The 23767-nt window shown below is 39.4% G+C and overlaps 1 protein-coding gene across 1 annotated transcript; it reads right to left on the bottom strand.

Moving 5' to 3' along the window:
- Nucleotides 1-523: 523 nt before the first annotated feature.
- On the bottom strand, nt 524-22277 carry Pgk1 (phosphoglycerate kinase 1). The gene is made up of 11 exons (XM_077107218.1): nt 22103-22277; nt 15981-16031; nt 11769-11924; nt 11508-11652; nt 8616-8719; nt 7721-7840; nt 3628-3742; nt 3204-3383; nt 1713-1890; nt 1357-1455; nt 524-988 (listed from the first exon to the last, which is right to left on the bottom strand). The coding sequence occupies exons 1-11, from the start codon at nt 22165-22167 to the stop codon at nt 948-950; spliced, it is 1254 nt and encodes a 417-aa protein (XP_076963333.1). The 5' UTR covers nt 22168-22277; the 3' UTR covers nt 524-947.
- Nucleotides 22278-23767: the final 1490 nt, after the last annotated feature.

Here is a 23767-nt window from a genome sequence, read left to right as displayed (position 1 = left end):
CATAGCATACTACATAGTTAAGCAGAACAATATTTAAAATCATACTGTAAACTTTAATCTGTGACAAAACTATACTGTAAGTATGAAGTAGTAGAAGGATACGTGGAACAGAGGCTATATGTTAAATCTTCAATGGTATGAAATTAATAGGTACCTTTAAAAAAAAAAATTCCAAGAAGCTCACAGGATGTTACTTAGAAACATGGAGGCAAATAACTAGAAAAAACAGTGGTCACCTCTGGCAAATGGGAATCACATATGGGAGGAATAAGCTGAGGCTCTATTTGCTGCGGTAAAACCTTGACTGTTTACATTATGACTGTGTCAAACTGATAAAAATTTAAAATAAAAACACTAACAGTGTAACTCTTCAATAAGGAGTAGGCATTCATCTAATCCCCACCTCCCCATTGCTGCCATCCCATTTCTTACATTTAGAAATGTAGATATTTGGTCCCTTCAAGTTTCTATTCTTACCCTTCCTAACAAAGTATGACAGAAAAAAAATTCCAGTTTCAATGGACATGTTTATTGATCATTTAATAGTTCATCAATTGCTTCTCCCTAAAACTGGTATTTCATCTTGTTTCCATGCCGAGTAGTGAACAGTGACAAGCTAATCAAAATAAGCTACTTCAAAAAGAGAACTAAGCTAACACAGCTCACTTCGTTTTAACAGGCAAAATATAAATAGATGCACTCTAGAATGCACAATGGTTTAGTCACTAAGAAATTTAAATGAGATCTTGAAGAATATAGGCAAATCCAGGGTGCAGTAAAGATGAGCTGAGATGCTGTGCAACTGTTTAAGGGTTCCTGGTGCTACCTCTCTTGGACACTAGCTGAATCTTGATGTGGGGGGAGGTTTTAGCTAATGCCAAGTGGAGATGCGAAAAATGCTAAGATGACTTAGGGGCTGTGCACAGGAACCAAAAGGCAGGAAAGTACTAAACATTGCTGAGAGCATCCACCCCAGGAAGGACTTTACCTGTTTTTGAGAGAGCACATACACATAGACAGCATTACTATAGGGCCAACTAAGCCAGATATGCCCCCTTCTCTCTTCCCAATAACTATTCCCAGCTATTCTTTAAGATAATATAGCCAGGAGTTGGGCAACTTTTGCATTTTGTGTCCCAGGTCTACTAGAATGTGACATGTTTAAGAACAAGTTCCTATCTGCCCCTCCCCTCCTCAAAAGGATGCAAGAGCTTTATCTGAAGTTCTTCCATTTGTACTGCCCAGCTAATAATGACTGCTAATGACAGTACTAGCTGTTAAATTTCTTTATTCCATTCTACCCACTTCTCCCGACCCTACCTCTAAATAAGCCAAAAAAACAAGGAAGAACCTCACCTTCCAGGAGCTCCAAACTAGCACCACCACCAGTGCTCACATGGCTGACTTTATCCTCTGTGTTCCATTTGGCACAGCAAGTGGCAGTGTCTCCACCACCTGTTGAATGAAAGCCAGATGAAAAGGGAAAGTAGAAAGAAGAAACAAGTTGAATGGCACCAAAACTATAAGGCAACTCATAAGTAGCTGGTGAACTCTCTTTCATTAAGATGCTCCTACATGAACTATGCACTCATTTGGCTCAAGATTCACCTAACACCATGAGGCCCAGGAATAGTCAATGATCCCCCTCTACCTTCCTCTGATTAGAATTCTGCCAGTTCACCCTAGTATTAGCTTTGTAAAGGACAACTTACCTATGATAGTGATGCAGCCCCTGGCAGTGGCTTTCACCACCTCGTCCATGAGTGCTTTGGTTCCCCGGGCAAAAGCTTCCCATTCAAAGACACCCACAGGTCCATTCCATACAATTTGCTTAGCCCGACCAACAGCCTCAGCATACTTCTTGCTACTCTCAGGGCCACAGTCCAAGCCCTGAGGGATAGAGTTAAAAGAGAAGTTGAGCTTCCAAGGAAAGTTACTTGAAAGAACAAATACCACCTTCATCAAGACCAAACAAGGCTAAACACCAGAGTTTCTTCTAGAACCAAAGGTTCTCTTCAGTCTTTAAAATTATAAATGTATTTATGACCTTTGACTCAAAAGTTCTACTTTATAAAAGATCAAGTTCAAGGGAAAACTTCAAGTTATTTAATACAGGCATTTTTGACCATTCTATGTGTGACAATCAAGAACAAGATGAGTGGGTCTCAACCTGGGTCAAACCTGCCTCTCCACAAGGAACATGCAGCAATGTCTGGAGACATTTCTAAAGATAAAATTTGGGAGGCACTTCTGGCACCTAGTGGCCAAGGATGCTTTAAATACCTCACAATGCAACAACAGACCTCCACAACAAAAATGGAGATGTCAATAATGTTGAAATTGAGAAATACTGAACTAGATCAGTAGTTCTCAAACTCTGGCATGCATCAGAATCACCGGAGACTCTGTTAATACACAAACTGTTGGGCCCTACTCCCAGACTTCCAGGGTTTCAGATTCAGTCGCTATGGAGTAAAGCTCAATAATTTACATTTTTCTTTTTTTTTAATTTTTAATTTGTTAATAAAGCTTTATTTTATTTGTTTATATGTGGTGCTGAGAATCGAACCCAGTGCCTCACACATGTCAGGCTGAGCCATAGCCCCAGCCCTCATTTTTCAACAAATTCCAAAAATGATGCCTATACTGCTGGTCTTGGGGCCACACTGAGAAACGATGAACCCAAAGGCCTCACACCGAGAAGTAACACCCAAAAGCCTAACAAAAGAAAAATGATTCAGCAAACGGGCATGTCAATGAGACAATGTTATACAGCTGTCAAAATAATGTGGAAAACACAATGATCAACTATTTAGTCTTTTTTTTTCATATTAGTCTTAGAATAGCCCAAACTATGAAAGCATACAGCAGTGTCTCCAACACATAGTAAGTCCTTAAACATTACTTAGATGAAAAAGAAACATTCGTGCTTCATCTCATTACTGATAGACAGCAGAAATCTGATACCACTGCTTTCACCCCATGAGTTCTCCCACAAAAAGTGTCTCACTGCAACATCTGGAACCCAACTCCTAGTGTTTTAAAATGTTTGTTGGAGAGCTGGGGTTGTAGCTCAGTGGTAGAGCACTTACCTAGCAAGTACGAGTTCATGGGTTTAATCCCAGTACTACAAAAATAAAATGTTAGTTGGTTGGCTAGATGACACAAAAAAGTTTCTGTTCACTCATACTGAAGTGACTCACCATCCAGCCAGCAGGTATTCCAGAGGCCACAGTGGCCTGGCCAGTCTTGGCATTCTCATCAAACTTGTCAGCAGTGACAAAATCAACAGGCAAAGTAATCTTCACACCATTCTTCTCAGCTTTGGACATAAGATCTTTGACAATCTTGGATCCTTCTTCATCAAACAGAGAAGTGCCAATCTATACAAGAGGACAAAGATGATGAACATTAGCCTCTATACTAAGAACATGACTGCTTCACAAAAGTAGACAGCAACCAGATATGATAAGAGATAAAGGAACAATTGCAAAAAGAAAACAACTTGCTAAGATAAAAATAGGAGTTTTTAGGGAGAGTTCATATCAAGCTGTTTTTTTTTTTTTTTAAATTTGGATAAGTGTGATTATAATGAACAGCTACTTCACATTGGCATTAGTTTCCTACCTCCATGTTGTTGAGCACCTTAAGGAAGGTAAAAGCCATTCCACCACCAATAATCATCTCATTCACTTTGTCCAGCATATTATTGATCAACTGGATCTTGTCTGCAACTTTAGCTCTAGAAGAGAAAGAAAACCACCAAAAGAACAATCAACCAGAGGAGTAATAATATAATGGAGCCTGACATTTTATGCTAAGGCAGGAACAAAAAAAATGTCCCAAAGTGACCAAGTACTGCATAACTTTGCCCTGTATTTCTCCAATCCAAAAGCCTAATCCATTTTGAAGAAATCTTTGAAGATATGACATCAAATCAAAAAGGGGCTTAGAAAACCTACTCCTTGGCTGAAGGTATAGCTCAGCAGTACAGTACTTGCCTAGCATTCACAAGGCCCTAGGTTAATCCTCAGCACCGCAAAAAGGAAAGGAAAACCTATCCTTATCTAAAGAAAACATGGATTCCACATATACCCCCTCAAAATTCACAGGATCCAGACTGCCAACTGTACCTGCTAATCATGAAATCCCTGCATCTACACAGAACTGTCTTAATCCTAGAGCAGGTTGGATAAGAGTGTACAAACATATACTGAACAAAAATAGATATTTCTAGTCTCAATTCACATCCCATACTCAATTGCTGGGGACAATTGCTTTATAGCATTTTTCTGCTGAACTGCTTAATTCTTTAACACCTTCACTGAGCACCTAATCTGTGCCAAGCAGTATCCTAGGTGTTTAAAAAACTTTAGTGGGCAAAACAAAGATTCCTGCCCTTTTGAAGCTTATTTTGCAATGGAGGAAAATAAAACATATGTACCTCTTACCAACCTGTGAGAGAAAAAATTATCCTAAGTAAGAGATAAAAAGCAATAGCTAGCTAGCCTTCCATAAACATTTCAATACATTTAAATCCCACTTAAATGGCCAAATCACTTCAGGACTATTTCCCTCTTCATTCAATAAACAAGATGATGCCTACCCTGGGAGAGATCTTATGGTACAAAACAACACTGATACAGGGGAATGGATGCCAAGAGGCTGTTTATTTCACTTGTACAGACTGGTCACTACTAAAGAAAAGAATGGATTATTTGTTTAAAATGTGTATACACACACACTCCTGAATTTGCATCCAATAAAGGCACCATAAGTTGAAAATATAGTACGCTGAAAATGCATTTAATGGAAGGAATAGAGAACGTCATGTTAAGTGAAATAAGCCAATCTCAACCAAAGGCCAAATGTTTTCTCTGATAAGTGGATGCTGATCCACAGTGGGGAGGGGATAAGAAAGAATGAAGGAACTTTGTATTGGGCAGAGTGGAATAAGGGAATGGAGAAGGTGTGGGGATGGGAAGGACAGTAGAATGAGACAGACATAATTACCCTATACTCGTGTGATTACACTACTGGTGTGACTCTACACCATGTACAACCAGAGGAATGAGAAACTGTGCTCCATTTGTGTACAATGTGTCAAAATGCATTCTACTGTCATGTATAACTAATTAGAACTTTTTTTTTTTTAAAAAAAAAAAAGAAGGGAGACCAGGAGGAGAGGGAAAGGGGAGGTATTAGGGAATTAAATTGATCAAATTATACTGTTTCATTGTGTGCATATATGAATAATATTATACCAAATCCCACTGTAAGAATAATGCACCAATGAAAATGGGGGAAAACAGAAAAAAATACATTTAATGCACTTAACCTGATGAATACCACAGCTTAGCAGTACATTACACTATAGAGTTATACACTATTTACCCTCATGACTGTATGACTGGCTGGGAGGTGCAGCTCATTGTCCCTTCTAGCTTCTCATTCTTCTCAAGAAAGTATTATACTGCACATAACTAGCCCAAGAAAAGACCAAAATTCAAAGTACAGTTTCTACTGAATATGTATCATCTTCACACCGTCTTGGCATCACTGCACACAGAAAATACATGCTCATCTCTAAGGGATAGTATTCAGCTCAAATGTCCCTGTTTCTTCAACACATTGTTGGGATGAAAGTAAGAAGAGGACCATTATAGAATAAATGATCCTTTACAAAGTAAATTATGTATAATATATGGCAGTTATTTAAAAGAAATTTCCTAGTTGGGTGTAGTGGCACATGGCTGTAATCCCAGCTATTATGGAGACTGAGGCAGGAGGATCTCAAGTTCAAAACAAGCCACAGCAACTTAGCAAGACCCTGTTACAAAATAAAAAATAGCTGGAGAGCTGGGGATATAGCTCAGCTGGTAGAGTGCTTGCCTCACATGCACAAGGCCCTGGGTTCAATCCCCAGCACCACAAAAAAAAAAAAAAAAAAAAAAGCTGGGAATGTAGCTCAATGTTAGAGTGTCCTTGGCTTCAACCCCAAGTACTGACGGGGGAAAAAAATCCTGACCAAAATGGGGTTCACAGATAAAACAAGATTGCCCAAAATGTCAATTAACTGTTAAAGCAGTATAACAGATACCCAGGGGTTTATTATGCTATTCTTTTAACTTCTGTATGTTTGTTTCCACAATAAAGTATTTTTTAATGTAAAAATTTTCCAGAAATTATTAATTGCTTAGGAAGACTCCACTATTAAGAAATGTGGCAAAATTTTCCATATCAGCTTCACCAAAACGGCTACAGTAGTACTCCCTTATTCAGTTTCACTTCCCTGTGGTCAACCACAATCCAAAAGTAGTAAATGGAAAATTCCAGAAATAAATAACTCATAAGTTTTAAATAACAATATGTATATTGCTATAATTCTTCTATTTCATTACTGTTATTAATCTCCCAATGTGCCCAATTTATAAATTAAACTTTATCATAGGCCCATAGCAAAAATATCTATCTATCTATCTGGTTTCATGCATACACTGGGAACATAAACCTAACCATAACCACTAGGTGGCACTCTTCTTATTATAAGTCTACAGAAAGTCTACAAAGCCACACAGCTCAAATCCTCATTTCCAGGAAAATCAAAAAACTGAGTCTGATCTTCATAATCCAGTGAAGAAGAGGAGCAATGATTCCAGTAATTTACCTTTTTATAGGAACAAAACACTACAACCTGAATCCCCCTGGATGATTTTTAGGACCCTGAAACTGGGTTCATAAAGCCTAGAGAGCAACTACCTGAAGTTGACAGCCAATTCCAGAGTCAATTTTCATCAGGAAATGCTGACTGTGTCTAGTCCCATGGGGGCAAAAAAACCCTGCTCACAGAAGGGTCATATTCCTGTAACCATAGAGAGGCTGCAACCTAACAGCCATGCAAAATGACACAAAGCTATCTCATCCAAGCAGTACCAGCCCCTTGTCCCTACTTTATCATCTAAAATGTATTCTCTCAACTATCCATTCTGAAATTTCTAATCTTTACTAAGCATGAGAATCTCACTATCCACATGCTGACTTTTCCCCTAGGAACAAACATAAAATAGGTACATAATGTGTACAAATGAAGTCTAAATGATATAAAGACATAATATTGAACACACAGGAGCAGGTTTTCCTAGTTATTCCCAGCCAGGTTGTATGTAAGAGCTTTATAAAAAACTTCAAAATTAGAGATGAGCACTTTGGCAGATTTTTCCCTATTCTTCCCTCCACAACCATTTTCTACCCTTCTCCAACCTGTCCCAGGAGGCAGACCTGCACGAACCACATCAGGGGACTCCCTTACCTCCGGCCTCCAGTTGAGTTTCAGCAATTGGTGGTGGGTATGGATGCAGCATCAGGAGATTGAAGGGAGATCACAGTATTTATTTCCCTGGGGTCCCTTTCTGCCAGATTATCATCTTTCCCTTGAATAAACACTACCATTCTAACTGGAAGGCTCTTCCACATAACTCCCCTCTCTGTATTCCCTTCTTTGTCCTTTCAGGCCTAGGGATGGTGATGACTATTGCTAGCCCAATTATTATACTGTCCTTTTCTGGTGTCCCTAAATCTACCATCACTTCTATAGACAGTCCCTTTATTAAATTCTCCACAATTACTCAGCATGACTATGCTATCTGACAATAAACTACCTAAGTTATGGCCTACTACCACACAAACACTACTTAAAGCATAATCCAAGTGTTTTTCATACCCGCCTAAGATGGCCAGGAAAGGTCGCTCTGGGCTCTCCAAGGCTTTGGCAAAATAGTTCAACTCCTTCTTCATCAAAAAACCACCAGCCTTCTGTGGAAGATTGACTCCCACCATGGAGCTAGAAAAGACCAAAGACAATCAAATTCTCATAAAACTCTACCATTTCTCCCAGTCCTAGGAGCCAGCTCCTCATCACTAAAATGCTTTTCTCATTCTGAGTCTCCAAGAAATCATGATTTTCATCCTGAAACTGCAACAAAAAACACTTAGGTACATGATAAGGTTTTTGACTAATAAACAGGGTCAAACAGAAAGAGTAAAAAGCAATGAACTTAGATAGACTCTAAGATACCCAAGTAATAGTCTTCAGCAGGCAAAGGGCTGAATTACAATATACAATAAGCTGGGTGCCATAGTGCACACCTGTAATCCCAGCAGCTCAGAGGCTGAGGCAGGAGGATTACAAGTTCAAAGCCAGACTCAGCAACTCAGCAAGACCTTGTCTCATAATAAAAACCAGCTGGGAATGTGGTTCAGTAGTCAAAGCCCCTCTGGGTTCAATCCCAGATACCCCCAAAAGAGATATTATACAATAAGTAATCAACCAGTTGATAAGATTGTTAAGATTCTGATCTGGAAACATTCCCAAAGTAATATCCATTAGAAAGAGAAACCTTTTCCTAAAGCTACATAAAACACTTGACAATTCCCAACGTTTTTACCTTTGTTTCCTCTCTAGATCAGGAAGAGCCATAATAGTGGCTCCAATTAGAGATAGAAATTGAAATAATCACAATACAATGCAGAAATACTTAAAAGCAACCTCGAGTTTGAGCTGCTCAAGTAAACAAGAAAGCTGCTCTCAGCCCAGTATCCAACAAGGCTCTTGGTACCTGTGGGCTCGATGAGCAGTGCCGAAAGCATCATTCACATAGACATCCCCTAGCTTGGAAAGTGACGCTCGGAAAGCTTCTACTTTAGCTGGTTCAGCTTTAACCTGCAAAGAAAAACAAGTACTGTGATGAAAAGCCAACACAGGAAGTGCTTATGGCTCCAAAGACAAATAACTGTAAAAGCATTTCATACCACTGAGGGTCCTCTTGAACATCTCTAAAGACCTTGAATAGGTGGGACAGCAAATTTTTAACAGGATTGTTTCTTTCTCCCAAATATTCCAGGTCCTTTTGTTATTTCTTCATGATCCTACATTCCTCACCTTCCCTCAAAATTACAAACCTAATACTCTTGAACCATGGCTTAACCCTTAATCATTTGAAGCTCACCGCATCCCACTGGTCTCTCTTCAACCTACAGGTCAAGATTCTGACTGTTCTTCCCTTTCCTTATGCTAACTCATTTCCTTATTTTAATATATTCTCCTTGTGAAAGTATTATACTCGACTCAAGTTTCTGACTACCAAGGCCCTTCTGCAAAGGCAAAGTGGCCCTCATACATATCCCTCATAAAAGCAACAAGGAAAGGTTTGGACAGAGATGATAAATTAAATAGGACAATAGAAAAATACCTCAGAAACATTTTATGTTGGTGTAAAAGGAGGTATTTTACAGCCTTCCCTCAAAGTTATGCATCTGAGAAATCAAGACATACACTTCTATGAAGAGAGAGGGGAAAAAAGTAGAAAAGAAATGAAACACAAGTGCAAGGTATCAGCTCACCTTTCAGGGCTCCCCCAAAGGAGACAGAAAACAGAATGGCAGGAGGAGCAAAATAAATTCTCTGGCAGGCATCTATGCAAGGATACACAGGAAGTATGCCAGATGAAGGGGAAATGGCACAGAATAGTACACAGCACAGAACAAATGTTTATTTTAGTAACTGCCCACTCCCATTTTTGTATGTATCAAGAGGTGAAGGAGGCCACCACAAAGAATGGCATTTTTCCACTAATGACCCAAAGAATTACAGAACCATGAACACTAAAAATACAGACTGTGGAGCCCCTAAAACCTCTTCAGGATGGAAAGCCATCTACCATTGGTAACTGGAAGATTATAAATGAAGTAATGGTTAATTATGCTCAAACATCAGAAGACTTGGGTTCTAGGACTAGCTCTTATATTAATTTACTGTATAACCATTGGGAAATTACTCTCTGTCCTTCAACTATTCCTATCAACCAAAAAGGCATGATAACCATTCCATTTTAAGAGCTGTTTAAGGAGCCACTAGGTGCAGTGGCCCACACCTGTGATCCCAGTGTCTAAGGAGGGTAAGACAGAAGGGTTGCAAGTTTAAGGCCAGCCCCAGGAATTTAGTGAAGCCCTTAGCAACTCAGTGAAACCCTGTCTCAAAATAAAACTAAAAAGGCTCTCCACAAAAAAAGTGCCATAGGCATAAACGATAATAATCATAACTCATTCTTCATTTTTAATTTGCCAATAACTAGAAGGAAGATGATGTTCATTCTGAAAGATCAATGTGGTTATACTAGATAAAATAAAAACTTTAGGTCCTCACTGTATTCTTACATCCAGTTTGAACTTATCACCATGCTCCTGAAATTTCAGGTATTGAAAGCCATCAGACGCTAAATGCCAAGTGAATTAACTACTAAAAAATAAATCACAGAATAGCATAAGCAGTTCATCATATAATAAAACATTTTGCTCCAATTTGCCTCCCACCATTTCTAAGCCCTAGAGTTTGTGCATCTTGGGTTTCAGTTTAAAAGGGCACCAAATTTTAGGTCAGCATTTGACTCCTAGTACTTTATCAAGACTGTGCCAAAGGCAGGATAAGGCAAAAACCAGGGCCTGTGCTACTAAGAAAAGAAACTGCTTGAAAGCAGTCACTCCCAATGACCTTAAGAAATGTCAGAAGTCGAGAGGGGACTGAGATACCAGCCTCAGAGCATGTGTTCTCAGATGCTAAAGACCAGCAGAATGGATGAAAGTACTAAAAACTGCCTTCAGCTTCCCTTCTAGTGAATCAAATTCAAAATCATGCTCAAACATCCACAAGACTGGGATCCTAATTAAAATGATATATTTCATACTTGTATTAATAAATCAAAATAGATTCTACTGTCATGTATGACTAGAAAGAATAAAGAAAAAATAATGCTCAAAGATAATTTAATAATAGAATTCTGGTTGTCAAGTCATAGTAATCTGTTTTGTGGGTTATCTATGGCTACTTTTGCATGACAATGGTAGAGCCCAGCAGAGCCAACAGAGACTATATGGCCTTTATGACTGACTGTAAGACCTACAAAGCCTAAAATATTTACTATCTAGCCACTTCAGAAAGTTTGCTGATCTAATGACCTTAGCTACAAAGTCCAGCAATAGCACCATTAACTTAGTCAAATAACTACTTTTCTGAAACTTAGTATTTTTTTCTTGAGACTTTTCCTGAAATGAGGATGAAGCCTATACCCCCTTATCTTAAAGACAGATTCAAGGAAAATGTTTTATAGTTCTTAGAAAAATACCTTAAATCCAAGGTAATATCACCATGATCATCAAATTGACTGAATAATCTTATACCCCAAGAATGTTCACATATATTTCAAAACCATTCGAGTACCAGAAGGACTTCTGGGATGCTGGTAATATTCTATTCCTTGACCCAGGTGGTAGTTACAAAGATGCATTTATTTTATGATAATTCATCAAGTTGTGTTTTTGTGCATTCTTACTTATATTTTATACTTCAATGAGAAAGTGTCTAGGAAAAAATACAAGCTTCTTGTATTCTTCCATCATAGTCTCTTCCAGATTCAGGACCTTATCTTCAATAATGTCAAAATCACAGGACCTACCTTGTTCCCAGAAGCATCTTTTCCCTTCCCTTCTTCCTCAACATGAAAGCGAAGATTCTCCAGCAGGATAACAGACCCAGCTGGTGGATTGGCACAAGCTTTCTCTACTTCTGGGCCCACACAGTCCTTCAAGAACAGAACATCCCTAGGGGGAGCAACAGATGAAGCCACTTAAGCAGTCTGAAAATCAAAACCCAGTAACAACATGCCTAACAATCTGTCCTCCTATATACTCAACCAGCACCAGAGCCTGGTACTTACTTGCCCAGCAAAGATTTTAGTTCTGCAGCAACTGGTTCTAAGGAGTACTTGTCAGGCATGGGAACACCATCAGGCCGGCCGAGGTGGCTCATAAGGACAACTGACTTGGCTCCATTGTCCAAGCAGAATTTGATGCTTGGGACAGCAGCCTTAATCCTGAAAAAATAAAATAAAATAAATACATATAGTTGACAAAGCAATGTTATTCCTAGGGATTACTGGGACATGCTTTATTCATGACTTAAAAAACCTAAAGCCCCTTTACTTTTCCAAGTTCCTTCAAATGTACTGTCAGCAAGTCAGTGGTATCCCTCAAATTTGTGTCAGGGGAAGAAGTTAAATATGATGCAAATATTCCACCTAGGATTGTAGCGTCATCACGGATGTGCCCCTTGTGCAGAAAAGAGTTAGCAAAGCAAGCCTGAAAATTTTATCTATAGGAGGACCTGCTTGGAAGGTTGACCCTTGGCAGGTGTCTAGGCACTTGGCTTTCAAAATGTTCTCTAAGCTCTCTAACTGGCAAGGCTGTTCACTGTTCCTAAACTGCATAAACAAGGTAATTTATGTTGAACATCTGCTCCCATCTAGAAGTCTAAAATTTGGGTAGTTGCTAGGCAAAGGGTACCTATGTAACCAGCTCCCCTGAGTGTATAGTCAAAGGAAATGCAATCAGCATACAAAAGAGATCTCTGCATGCCCATGTTTACTGTAGCACTATTCACTATAGCTTAGATAGGGTAATCAGTCAGTCAAGATCCCCACAACAGATGAATGGATAAAGAAAAAAATTCATACACACACATACACACACACACACATATCATGTGTATATACACACAAGGAAGTATTTTAAAAATATTTTTTAGTTGTCAATGGACCTTTATCTTATTTATTTATATGTGGTGCTGAGAATTGAACCCAATGTCTCACACATGCTAAGCAAGTGCTCTACCACTGAGACACCCCAGCCCCGCAAGGAAGTATTATTCAGCCATAAAGAATGAAATTCTATCATTTTCAACAAAATGGATGGAACTAGAAGATATCATATTAAATGAAACCAGAAAGACAAGTACTGTGTGTTCTCTCTCATATGTGGTATCTAAACAAAGTCATCTTTAAAGTGGAATGGTGATTATTAAAGATTGGGAAGGGTGGGAAAGGTCATAAAAGGATGATTGGATTTGATCAGTGCACTTTGTATGCATGTATGGAAATATTACACTGAATCCCATTAATACGTACAACTAATATGTAGTTGTGAAAATAAACAAATAAAAAAATAATGGGATGAGAGTCTAATAGACTTCTCAGGACAAAATCACTGCACGCAATCACTACATTCTTCACTGTGGAGAAAGGAGTCTATCTAATATGTCCCCTCATGGTATGTTGGAAGCCTGTGCCATGGAAATCTCCAGACTCCTTCTGTGTCTTTTCCCTTTGCTGATCTTGTCATGTGTCCTTTCACATTAATAAAGTCTGGACATAAGAACAATTATATGCCAAGTCCTGTGAGTCCTAGAAACTCACTATGGAATACATAGGTGTTTTGGGAGACTTCTGAAAACACCACTCTTAAGTGATAATAAAAGACATTTTCAAATCCTGAAACCACAAAGGATATTTGGGAAAAAAAATAAGAAATATGTAGCAACTTTTCTGCATCCATTATAGATACTAAATCACTTTTTATATACACAAGACAAACACATTATATAGAACTTGGTTTCTATAATGTATTACATTTATTATATTATATTTTTAATCAAAAAATTAGACTGAGCTTGCACAGTGGCACATGCTGGTAACCTCAGCTACTTGGAAGGCTAAGGCAGGATTATCACAAGTTTGAGAGGTCAGCCTGGGCAACTCAGTAAGACCCTGTCTCAAAATAAAAACCAAAGGGCTGGGGATATAGATCAATGGTAGAGTATTTACCTAGCATAAGCAAGGCCTTGAGTTCAATTCCAAGTACCAAAAAGAAAAAAAAAAAAAAAAATCGGGGCTGGGGACACATCTCAGTTGTAGAGCATGTACTTAGCCTGCAGGAGGCCCTGGGTTCAGTCCCCATCATCAAAAACAGTAATAATAATAAAAAACTCCTTTAAGCATTTTTTACTTTGAATTAAACTCAGAGGTGTTTTGTTGTTTTTTTTTTTGAGAGAGAGAGAGTGAATTTTTTTTAATATTTATTTTTTAGCTTTTGGTGGACACAAGATCTTTGTTTGTATGTGGTGCTGAGGATCGAACCCAGGCCGCACGCATGCCAGGCGAGCGCGCTACCGCTTGAGCCACATCCCCATCCCAAACTCAGAGGTGTTTTAACCACTAAGCTACACCCCCAGTTCCTTTTATTTTGACATAAGGCCTTGCTAAGTTGCTAATGTCTCACTTAGTTGCTGAGGGTGGCCTTGAATTTATCATCTTCCTGCCTCAGCCTCAGAATTTGCTGGAATTACAAATGTGCACCACCTTGCCCAGCTTCCTTCAAACATTTACTAAATGATTCTTTTGTGCCAGTCACATCATTCCAGGTGCGAAGAATATAAAAGTTAAAAAAAAAAAAAAAAAAAAAAACCCAGCCACAATGGGAGGTAAAACAGGAGGATTTCTAGTTCAAGGCCAGCCTGCACAACTTAGCAAGACCCCGTCTCAAAAGAGAAAATAAACTATCTGGAATAGTCTTATAAAACTATATGTAAGCCTAATAATTATTGGTATTAAAAATCCTTCTCTTGCATAGTTGAATTTTACAGAGAAGTCAATTAACCTAAAACTTTGATTTCTTTAAAAAAGAACTCCAAATTCTTCAAATTAAAAAAAAAAATAGGGAAGAGAGAGAAAAATGAGTCAATGTACATGCCTGTAATCCCAGTGGCTTGGGAGACTAAGGCAAAAGGACTGTAAGTTCAAGGCCAACTTCAACAACTTAGCAAGGCCCTAAGCAACCTAGTAAGACCCTGTCTCAAAATAAAAAGCAAAAAAGGTTGGGGATGTGTCTCAGCAGTTAGGTGGCCCCAGATTCAATTCCTAGTACCAAAGAGAAAAAGAAAATTGAAATTATGGTATTGCTGGAAAATGGATAGAACTTGAGTACATTGTATCTAATGAAATAAGCCAGACTCAGATGATCAAGGGTCCTATGTTTTCTCTCTCATGTGGTAGCTAGAAAGGAAAAAGGGGAAAACAACAGTGTGAGGGAGAATCTCAGAAAAATCAAAGGGAAATCAGTGTAAAAGAAGAAAGGAACCAAGGATAGGGAGGAGGGGAGTGAAAGGGTAAATACTAAGGAATGATATACCAACAAATCCCACCATTGTGTACAATTATGCTGCACTGGTAAAAAAAAAAAAAAAGTAGACATTTTCTAAAAAGAAAAAAAAAAACAGCTTCTGTCTGAATCTAGGATCCAAGACACTGAAACAGCTAAACTGACTGAAAATATTACTTTTGAAGTCTTTTGCTTTGTTTTTTAAAAGCAAAAACAAATCAAAGCCAGTCATGGCAATGCATACCTATAGTCCCAGTTACTCAGGAGGCTAAGAAAAGTTATTGAATTATGGCCCAACCTGGGCAACACAGCAAGACCATGTCTCAGAAATAAATTAAATTAAAAATAAAAGTAAAAATGAATCAAAATTCTCAAAACTGACTTTTTAAAGCTATCTGGAATAGTCTTATAAAACTATATGTAAGCTTAATAATTATTGGTATTAAAAATCCTTCTCTTGCATAGTTGAATTTTACAAGAGAAGTCAATTAACCTAAAACTTTGATTTCTTTAACAAAGAACAACTCAAATTCTTCATATTAAAAAAAAATAGAGAAGTGAGAAAAATCACTTTCTTAGGATGATTTTTTTTCAGTTAGTATTTTCTCATAAATTTAGAATGTTTCAGGGGCTGGGGTTGTGGCTCAGTGGTAGAGTGCTTGCCTATCACATGTGAAGCACTGGGTTTGATCCTCAGCACATCATAAAAAATAAAAAAACTTATTATGTCCATCTACAACTAAAAATATTTTTTAAAATTTAGAATGTTTCAATTCTTACATTCTCTTAAGAAAGCAAACCAGATGGCAGATTGAAAGAAAGCCAAAATCATGGCTTAAGTTGCTATAATTTTACAATATGAAAGGTAAACCATTTTATCCTATATATTCACACCAACATACATCTTAAACCCAGCCCAGATTTAGCAAGAACATTACCTCTGATTGTTCGTTATCTGGTTATTCTTCATAGGAACATTGAAGTCCACTCTAAAAAAGAAACAAAAATTCCAGTTTCAGAACCGAGATCAACTTACTATTCTCTCAAGATCATGAGCAGCACTTTTACTGAATCAGTTAACTAAGCCAGAAGTTCAAACCTCACCTTCAAAATAATCAGAGGCGGGGGCTGGGGATATAGCTCAGTTGGTAGAATGCTAGCCTCGCATGCCCAAGAATATGGGTTTAATCCCCAGTTACACACACACACACACACACACACACACACAAAACAGGGGCATTAAAAGTCAAGATAATAATTAGGCACTGGGATAGAATACCAGAGGGGGCTTCTGGTAATGTTCTACTTCTTTTTGACCTGAGTGATCGTACAAATGTGCTCATTATGTGATAATTTGTTGAGATTATGATTTATGCCCTTTTAAGGCACTGTGTTTGATCCTCAGCACCACATAAAAAAAGGTACTGTGTCCATCTACAACTAAAACAAATATTTTTAAAAGGGCTGGGTATGTAGCTTAGTGGTCAAGCACCTCTGGTTCAATCCCTGGTACTGAAAAATTAATCAAAAAAAAAAAAAAAAGACTATCATTCTTTTTGGAGAAAGCCTGCAGCCTCAAGTACCAAGCTCAGACAGTATCCTTCAGAACAGACAATACAAAAAGCCTGAAAGGAGGGCTGAAGTCAAAACTCAGTGGTAGAGTACTTGCCTAGCATGTATGAGGCACTGGGTTCAATCTCAGCACTGCATATAAGTAAATAAATTAAATAAAGGTCCACTGACAACAACAAATTAAAAAAAAAAAAAAAAGCCTGAAAGGATGAGACACGATGTGCCTTAGCCCACCTGACAGATCATTAGAAGGAATTAGTCAAATGTCACAAGCTAATAATGTACCACAATCTTTCCCTTCTAACCTAACAGATCACTGCTTTACCATTTTTAAGAACCAATTCTGAACTCCCTGGAACCTCAGCCTACCTCTATGTGACTGAAAGCAATAATGTATGGCACCTTTTAATATATTTTTAAAGTTGTCTTCGGACCTTTATTTTATTTATATATGGTGCTGAGGATTGAACCAGGGCCTCATACATGCGAGGCATGCGCTCTACCCACTAAGCCATAAGCCCAGCCCTATAGCACCCATTTTTAAGGTCTGTTTTGCCTGCAAAGATCATTATTTGTTTTCTTATCTGTAGAATAGGAATGATAGACTTTACCTCACAGTCATTAAGAGAATTAAATTTGTAAAGTGCTTAGAGAGTATCTAGCACAGTTATGTGCCACAAAAGTGTTAAATATTATATGTTAATGCTTGTCCAAATTATAATCCTGTGATTTGGAAGACAGAACCAACCAGCATTACTAAAAAAAAAAAAAAAAAAAAAAAAAAACAACTTGCTAAGGGACTATAGAAAAGTATAAAATAGTCAAGAAAATTGCTGCTGTCCTTGATCATAAAACTCCATCTTTTCCTTCTTCCCTTTGCACCACCTGCTTCCTCTCAACAGCTGAGGGCTGGGAGATGACCACAAAATCCTTCAGAACTAGTGAGAAAACCACCACATTTTCTATATGTCCTAGGCCTGAGCCCCTATCTACCTCAGGAATAGCAGCCTTTCCAAAGGTAAAATGAGGGAAATAGTTCTATATTCAATCATTCTGAAGAAAGCCTTCAAAATTAAAGGCAGTAAGTATGCCCATAACCAAAGAAATATACTCTGCTTAGTTTCAGGCCACTTGATTCTGATTCTAAGCATCTTCTTTAAATATCTTGAACAAGGCCCCTGCCAGCCTCAAAGTACATTCCAAAGAGAATCAAGTATCCCATTACAGTGGGTCATTTTCCCTGTTGCAGTCTCCCAGAAAGGCAAGACCTGCAAGAGGGTGAGCACAAGCTATCCATTGCATTGCTCCTCCCTACCCCTAGAACCTTACAGGAAGGAATGCCTTTGGGCAGAAATATCCAAGAATCTGTCTCATCTATCGATATTGCCATGGCATCAGCTCACTGATGAAAATTGGATTTGTACTCTCCCCTCACTACCCTCATCATCTCCTATACTTTCAGCAACTCTGCTTTCAACTTCTCTTCTTAGGACTCCCAACACAGTAACTGCTCTTGCCTACACATTCTACTTGTTCCATTTTATGTAAACTCTGCACCCCTTCCTTTTGCACTTTCCTGAAACATTCCCAAGCTTTGCCTCAGGAACAAATTCAGATATCACTGCATGAATATCAGAATGACTAAATTTTAAAGAATGAGATATCCACTGCTGCTGAGGATGCAGAGATTACTTGTACACTGCTGGTAAGAATGTAAAATGGTGCAGCAGTTGTGGAAAACAATCTGGCAATTCCCTCAAAAAGGTTAAATACAATTTATGAGCATATCTCAATTGTAGAGTACTTGCATGCCATGTGCGAGGCCCTGGGTTCAATCCCCAACACAGAAAAAAGGGAGGGGAGTTAAATACAACCCAGAAATTCCACTCCTAAGCATTTACCCTAGAGTAATTACAACATATGTCCATACTTACCTTCATTTGTAATAGCCCCAAATTGGAAACAACTCAAATGTCCTTCAATGAATTAATGTTTAAATAAATTATGATACAGCCATACCATGGAAAACTACTCAGCAATACCAAGGAATGGCCTATTGATATATGTGACAAATTGAATAAATCTTGATGAAATCACACTGAGTGGAAAAGTCAATCCCCAAAAGTTACATACTATGTAATTCCATTTATATATTTGGTACCAGGTATTGAACTCAGGGGTGCTTAACCACAGAGCCACATCCCCACCCTTTTTTGTATTTCATTTAGGGACAGGGTCTCACCAAGTTGCTTATTTTGCTAAACTGCTAAGGTTGGCTTTGAACTCATCCTGCCTCAGCCTCCAGAGCCACTGGGATTACAGGCGTGCACCACCTCACCCGGCTATATAACTTCTTTTAATATATGTTTTTAGTTATTGATGGACCTTTATTTTATTCACTTATTTATATGTGGCGCTGAGAATTGAACCCAGTGCCTCACACATGCCAGGCAAGCACTCTACCACAGAGCCACAACCCCACTCCTGTAGAACTTTTTGAAATGACAAAACTTTAGAAACAGATCAGCAATGACCAGGAATTAGAAATGGGGTGTGACTATAAATGGATACCATGAGGGAGACCGGGGTGGTGATACAGTTCTATATCTTGATTATGGTGGTGGTTACACAAATCTACACATAGAACTATATACACTTTATACCAATGTCAGTTTCCCACTTTTGATGTTTTACTATAATTAATTTAAGATCTACCATTGGGGGAAACTGGGTGAACAAGACCTGACTGTATAATTCTTGCAACTCTCCTATACCTCTATAATTATTTTCAAAATAAAAATTCTAAACACTGATTTGATTGGAATAAGACTATCAAGTCTTTATTACTTTAATTCTCAGGACTCCAGACACAGTTTCATTAAAAACTCTCAAAGGAACCATGCCATCAGATCACTGTCCCTGACTATAAAATTGGGGTATTATAGCTGTTTTGGAGCCTGTTCTTCTCCTGTTCTTGAGTTTTTTTCTCTTTCCTCTGCATCAGGGCTGTTGCTTAACAAGTTACAACAAGTTAGAGAAAACCAGTGAGGTTTAAAAAACAGGAGGAAACAAGGAAAGGGGAAATGCTTTACAAGCAAGCAAAGGATGACTAGCAACCTATGAGAGAAAAGAAAGGAAATGAGATTGCAAAAAATAAGAAGGAAACTTACTCAAAGAGGCTGTAAAGTCAATGGGAGTCCTAAAAAACTGATGTAGAACCTGATAATTAACCAGTCAGGTTTCCCCCAACAAAATGGCTGATTTCCCTTGGCAATTCAAACCAGGGGACCATCAGACAAGTCAGCAAACACCACAGTTCCCTTCCACAGGACAAAGGAGAGGAGACAAGTGAAGCAGCCACTACTCAGGAGGCCCCATTTCTGAAACACTGCCAGCCACCACCACATAAAGGCACTGAAACAAAAAGGAATTGAGCTGAGCATGCAGGGCTGCCTGGGCTTTTCTAAAATAATAATCCCACAATGTGACTCTCTGTTCAAAAAAGATACATTAATAATCAGGGAACAAAGTAACTTCCTGTCTTCAGCCTAAATAAATACAATTTACAGTGGGAAATTTATTGACTGTAAGCTTCAGCAAACAAAAGGTCTATTTTAACCTGTCCTTAGTCATTATGTTCAAATATGTAGAGGATCTGATTGGTAGCCAAAGAGACCCAAATTGTAGTCCTGGCTCTGCCACAAACTTGCTAGTTCAGTAACCTTGAACAGGTCATCTTCCATCAGCAAAATAGGACTAGCCAATCATTTCAAGGCTCAGGGTTAGAAATCTGTGTTAAATGAAATTTTACTGGGTGCAGAGGCAGAAAAGACGCTTAAGCACCTCCTGTGCTCCCAGCCCAATTAATTCGTCAAGCCAGTTTCCCTACAAAGAGGAGATAAAGCTCCTTACTGCCTTTATAGCAAGGTGACTAGGGCAATGACCCATTCCTTGAAAAAGTCAGCCTTAAGCACCGTGGGAATGAGAAAAAATGATTAAAACCTAAGAGCTTGTTGTAGGCCAATGTCCACCTGGCCTGTTCTCCAGTGGGACTATCCTCTTTGCTTAGGATGATGGTACAAGGTCCAGAGAGAATCCTTATCTAATACAAGGATGGCTGCTGTGCCCAGATTACAAAGGCCTATACCATTTGGGGAAATATGGACATCAGGTATTTCTCATGGACTTTCCTATTGGGTTCTGTCTATCTCCATAGCAAGGAAAAGAAGGCAATCTGCAAACTACTCCTGGCCAAAATAAAATGAGAAGAGGAGCGCTACATTAATTCTTAGTTCTCTAGTTCATAAATGCCTTCACGTTTAAAGCAATTACTCCCCTACTGCCTTATGCATTCCGTAATATCCAAAAGATGGCCTCACTTAACTGGCCCACATTGTAAAGGGGACTAAATCACACCATTCACATACATGCCCATCAACTAACCACTTCCCTAAAAGGTCAGGGCTGCACAAGGCAATCAATGGAAATTCTTATGGCCCTTTAAAAATATCACCCTTGAATCTTGTTAGGGTACATGAACAGTCAAGTTCATCAATTATATACCTAACCATCCTCATACACTTTATTCCTGGAATGCAGAAATGTATCATAAATTACAAAAAGGATACATAAATGTAAAGTTCCATACACCATGCTAGTAATTCTGGAAGATGAGGGAGAAGCCATGTTGGTAAATGACCACGGTTCCACATGCGCAGAGTAAGAGACCCCCACGTGCTTGGGGAGGCTTACTCATTTCTAATATCCTGCTTCTCTACCCACATGGCAGAATGAGGTAGGAGGATAGCAAGTAAGAAGAGCCACACCCTGCGCTACCATTACCCAGTATGTGTCACAATCCTGATGCAAACCCCTTGGCCCGAAGTCCAACGACACGGTAGAGCAGCGGAGGCTTGTTACATAAACTCTGCGGGGCCTCATCCGCTGCGCCCCATCCTCTCACCCCCAATTCTTTAGGAGGTTTCCACACTTGAACATTTAAAGAAACATCCTGAGAAACATATTCTTTTGTGCAAGGAGCTTTAAAATGAGGGTAATTTTTCATTTGTCTAGCAAGGTCTAGAATGGTGGGGGAAGGGAAATTACCCAAATGACCTTTCAAGGTCCCTTTCTTGGGGCCTAAAGATTTTGGGGCCAAGAATTGGGTCCCATTCGCCAATGAAGGGCTGTAAGTGCATTTCAGGAGCAAGTAAAAGGGCAAAATAGGTCCCGGCAATCTGAGCCCTTTCTTGGTAGGATCTATTCCCAAAGGGTGACTACAGCCGCTTCCTGGACTAAAAGAAATACGGTTAGGAACCCACAAACTCGGGCACAGCCTCAGCCCCGATGGAGGGCAGCCTCGTCCTGCAAACCAGGGATCCCACTGAATGGTGAAAGAAACTTTGGGCAGATGGGAAAGCAAATCCGCCCGGGGCCAACAAGGCTGCGGCAGAACCTAGCGGGCGCGCAGGCAGATTTATAAAATTACCTCATAATGACCCTCTTCCCTTTAACGTCCAGCTTGTCCAGAGTCAGCTTGTTAGACAGCGACATTTTGGCAATAAGGCGAGGGCAAGAGGTCGGAGACTGAAAGAAGGATAATGCGACCGACGCGCTGTCCAGACGCGTGCAGAATGCTGAGCACCTCGCCCACCGGGAGCGCGCCCGCACCGCCCCCCGACGCCCCGCCCCCCGCACCGCCCCTTCCCGGCCGCGGCTCAGGGCGCGCCAAGCAGAGCGGCCGCTATTGGCCCCGGCCCAAAGGGGCCGGCTCGCTGCCATTGCTCCAACGCGCTGTCCGTCTGCGAGGGTACTGGTGGGACGTGTGGCTTCCATTTGTCACGTCCGGCACGCTGCGAGCTGCGGGGAACCTTCCTGACTAGGGGCGGAGCGAGAGGCGGCATCCAGCGACCTGCAGGTGGGGCGGAAGGGAGCTGCGTCGTGCTACGACTTGGACGTGGAAAGTTTGAGAGACCCGTAGCTTCTGCAGCCGCGGTTCAGGAGCCACACCCAAAGTATCTGTGGCGCTGCTTTAGTCCTAGGCTGCCTTAGGAAAAGCGCTCACCCCCACCCGTGGAATTCTCAGCAGAATGCCACCTCCTTTTGAAAACATGGTGTCCAGGCTCCCCAAAATGGAATTCTGCTACGTAAGGCCTTACTTAATACCTGAGACCTTTCAGAAGTCAAAAGAGACCCAGATCCTCCCGGCCCACCCCACCGTTTTTTAAGAATTAAAAAAAATGCAATGTAATTATTCTGTGTGCGACATTATTAATGCTAATTGCAAGCACACACACATTACATTTTTCATGTATTAACTAATTTAATGCTCTCAGAATCAGAAGTAGGTACTGTCATCATCATTTTACAGATGAAATAATTGATACACAAAAAAGTTTATTGACTTGCTTAGGATTTTAGAGCTTAGTAGATTCAAGCCTAGGCAATCTGGATCTAGAATCGGTATACTTAACATTATATATGCTCTTGCTAGGGACTATGTATTCAGTGTTGAGCATGTTTACAGAGTTAGTACGAATGAAATAACTTGAATATGAAACAAAATTTTTTCTATATGTGGTACTCGAGGTACATATAAAATATAGGAGCATAAACAGAATAATGCCATATACCGTAATTTCTGCAACTCAGGAGACTGAGGCAGAAGGATTACAAGTTTGAGGCCAGTCTGATAAACTTACCAAGACCCTGTCTCAAATTTTAAAAAATAAAAATAAAAGAGCTAAGGATATAACTCAGTGGTAGAGTACCCCTGGGTTCGATCCCCAGTACTGTAAGAAAATGTAGGAACATAGTAATTCGCAGTGCACTGATATTAATACACAATTATGTCTGATAATGACACATAAATTTAAAGTTATAAGATAAACATCAATTTCTTTGAATCCTGTCACTGTGTATTATGAGAAACTTCCTTGGGAAATGACTGCTTGAAGTTACTTCCAAATAAGTCTACATTTGAGGTTTGATTGGACCTCCTGGCCATCCTGTAGTCTGTTGTGAATACATTTAGCACTTATTTCATTCCACCTGGGTTAGTATTGTAATGGAATGAATTGTTTTTGGATAAGGTAGAATTGAAAAGGACAATTCAGCAAGGAAACAGAACAAGGATACGATCTGACAGCCTGGA

Source organism: Callospermophilus lateralis, chromosome X, assembly GCF_048772815.1.
Source record: "Callospermophilus lateralis isolate mCalLat2 chromosome X, mCalLat2.hap1, whole genome shotgun sequence".
Taxonomy (NCBI): Eukaryota; Metazoa; Chordata; class Mammalia; order Rodentia; family Sciuridae; genus Callospermophilus; species Callospermophilus lateralis.
Note: the sequence above shows the minus strand (reverse complement) of the source record. Positions and strands in the feature narration are given on the sequence as shown.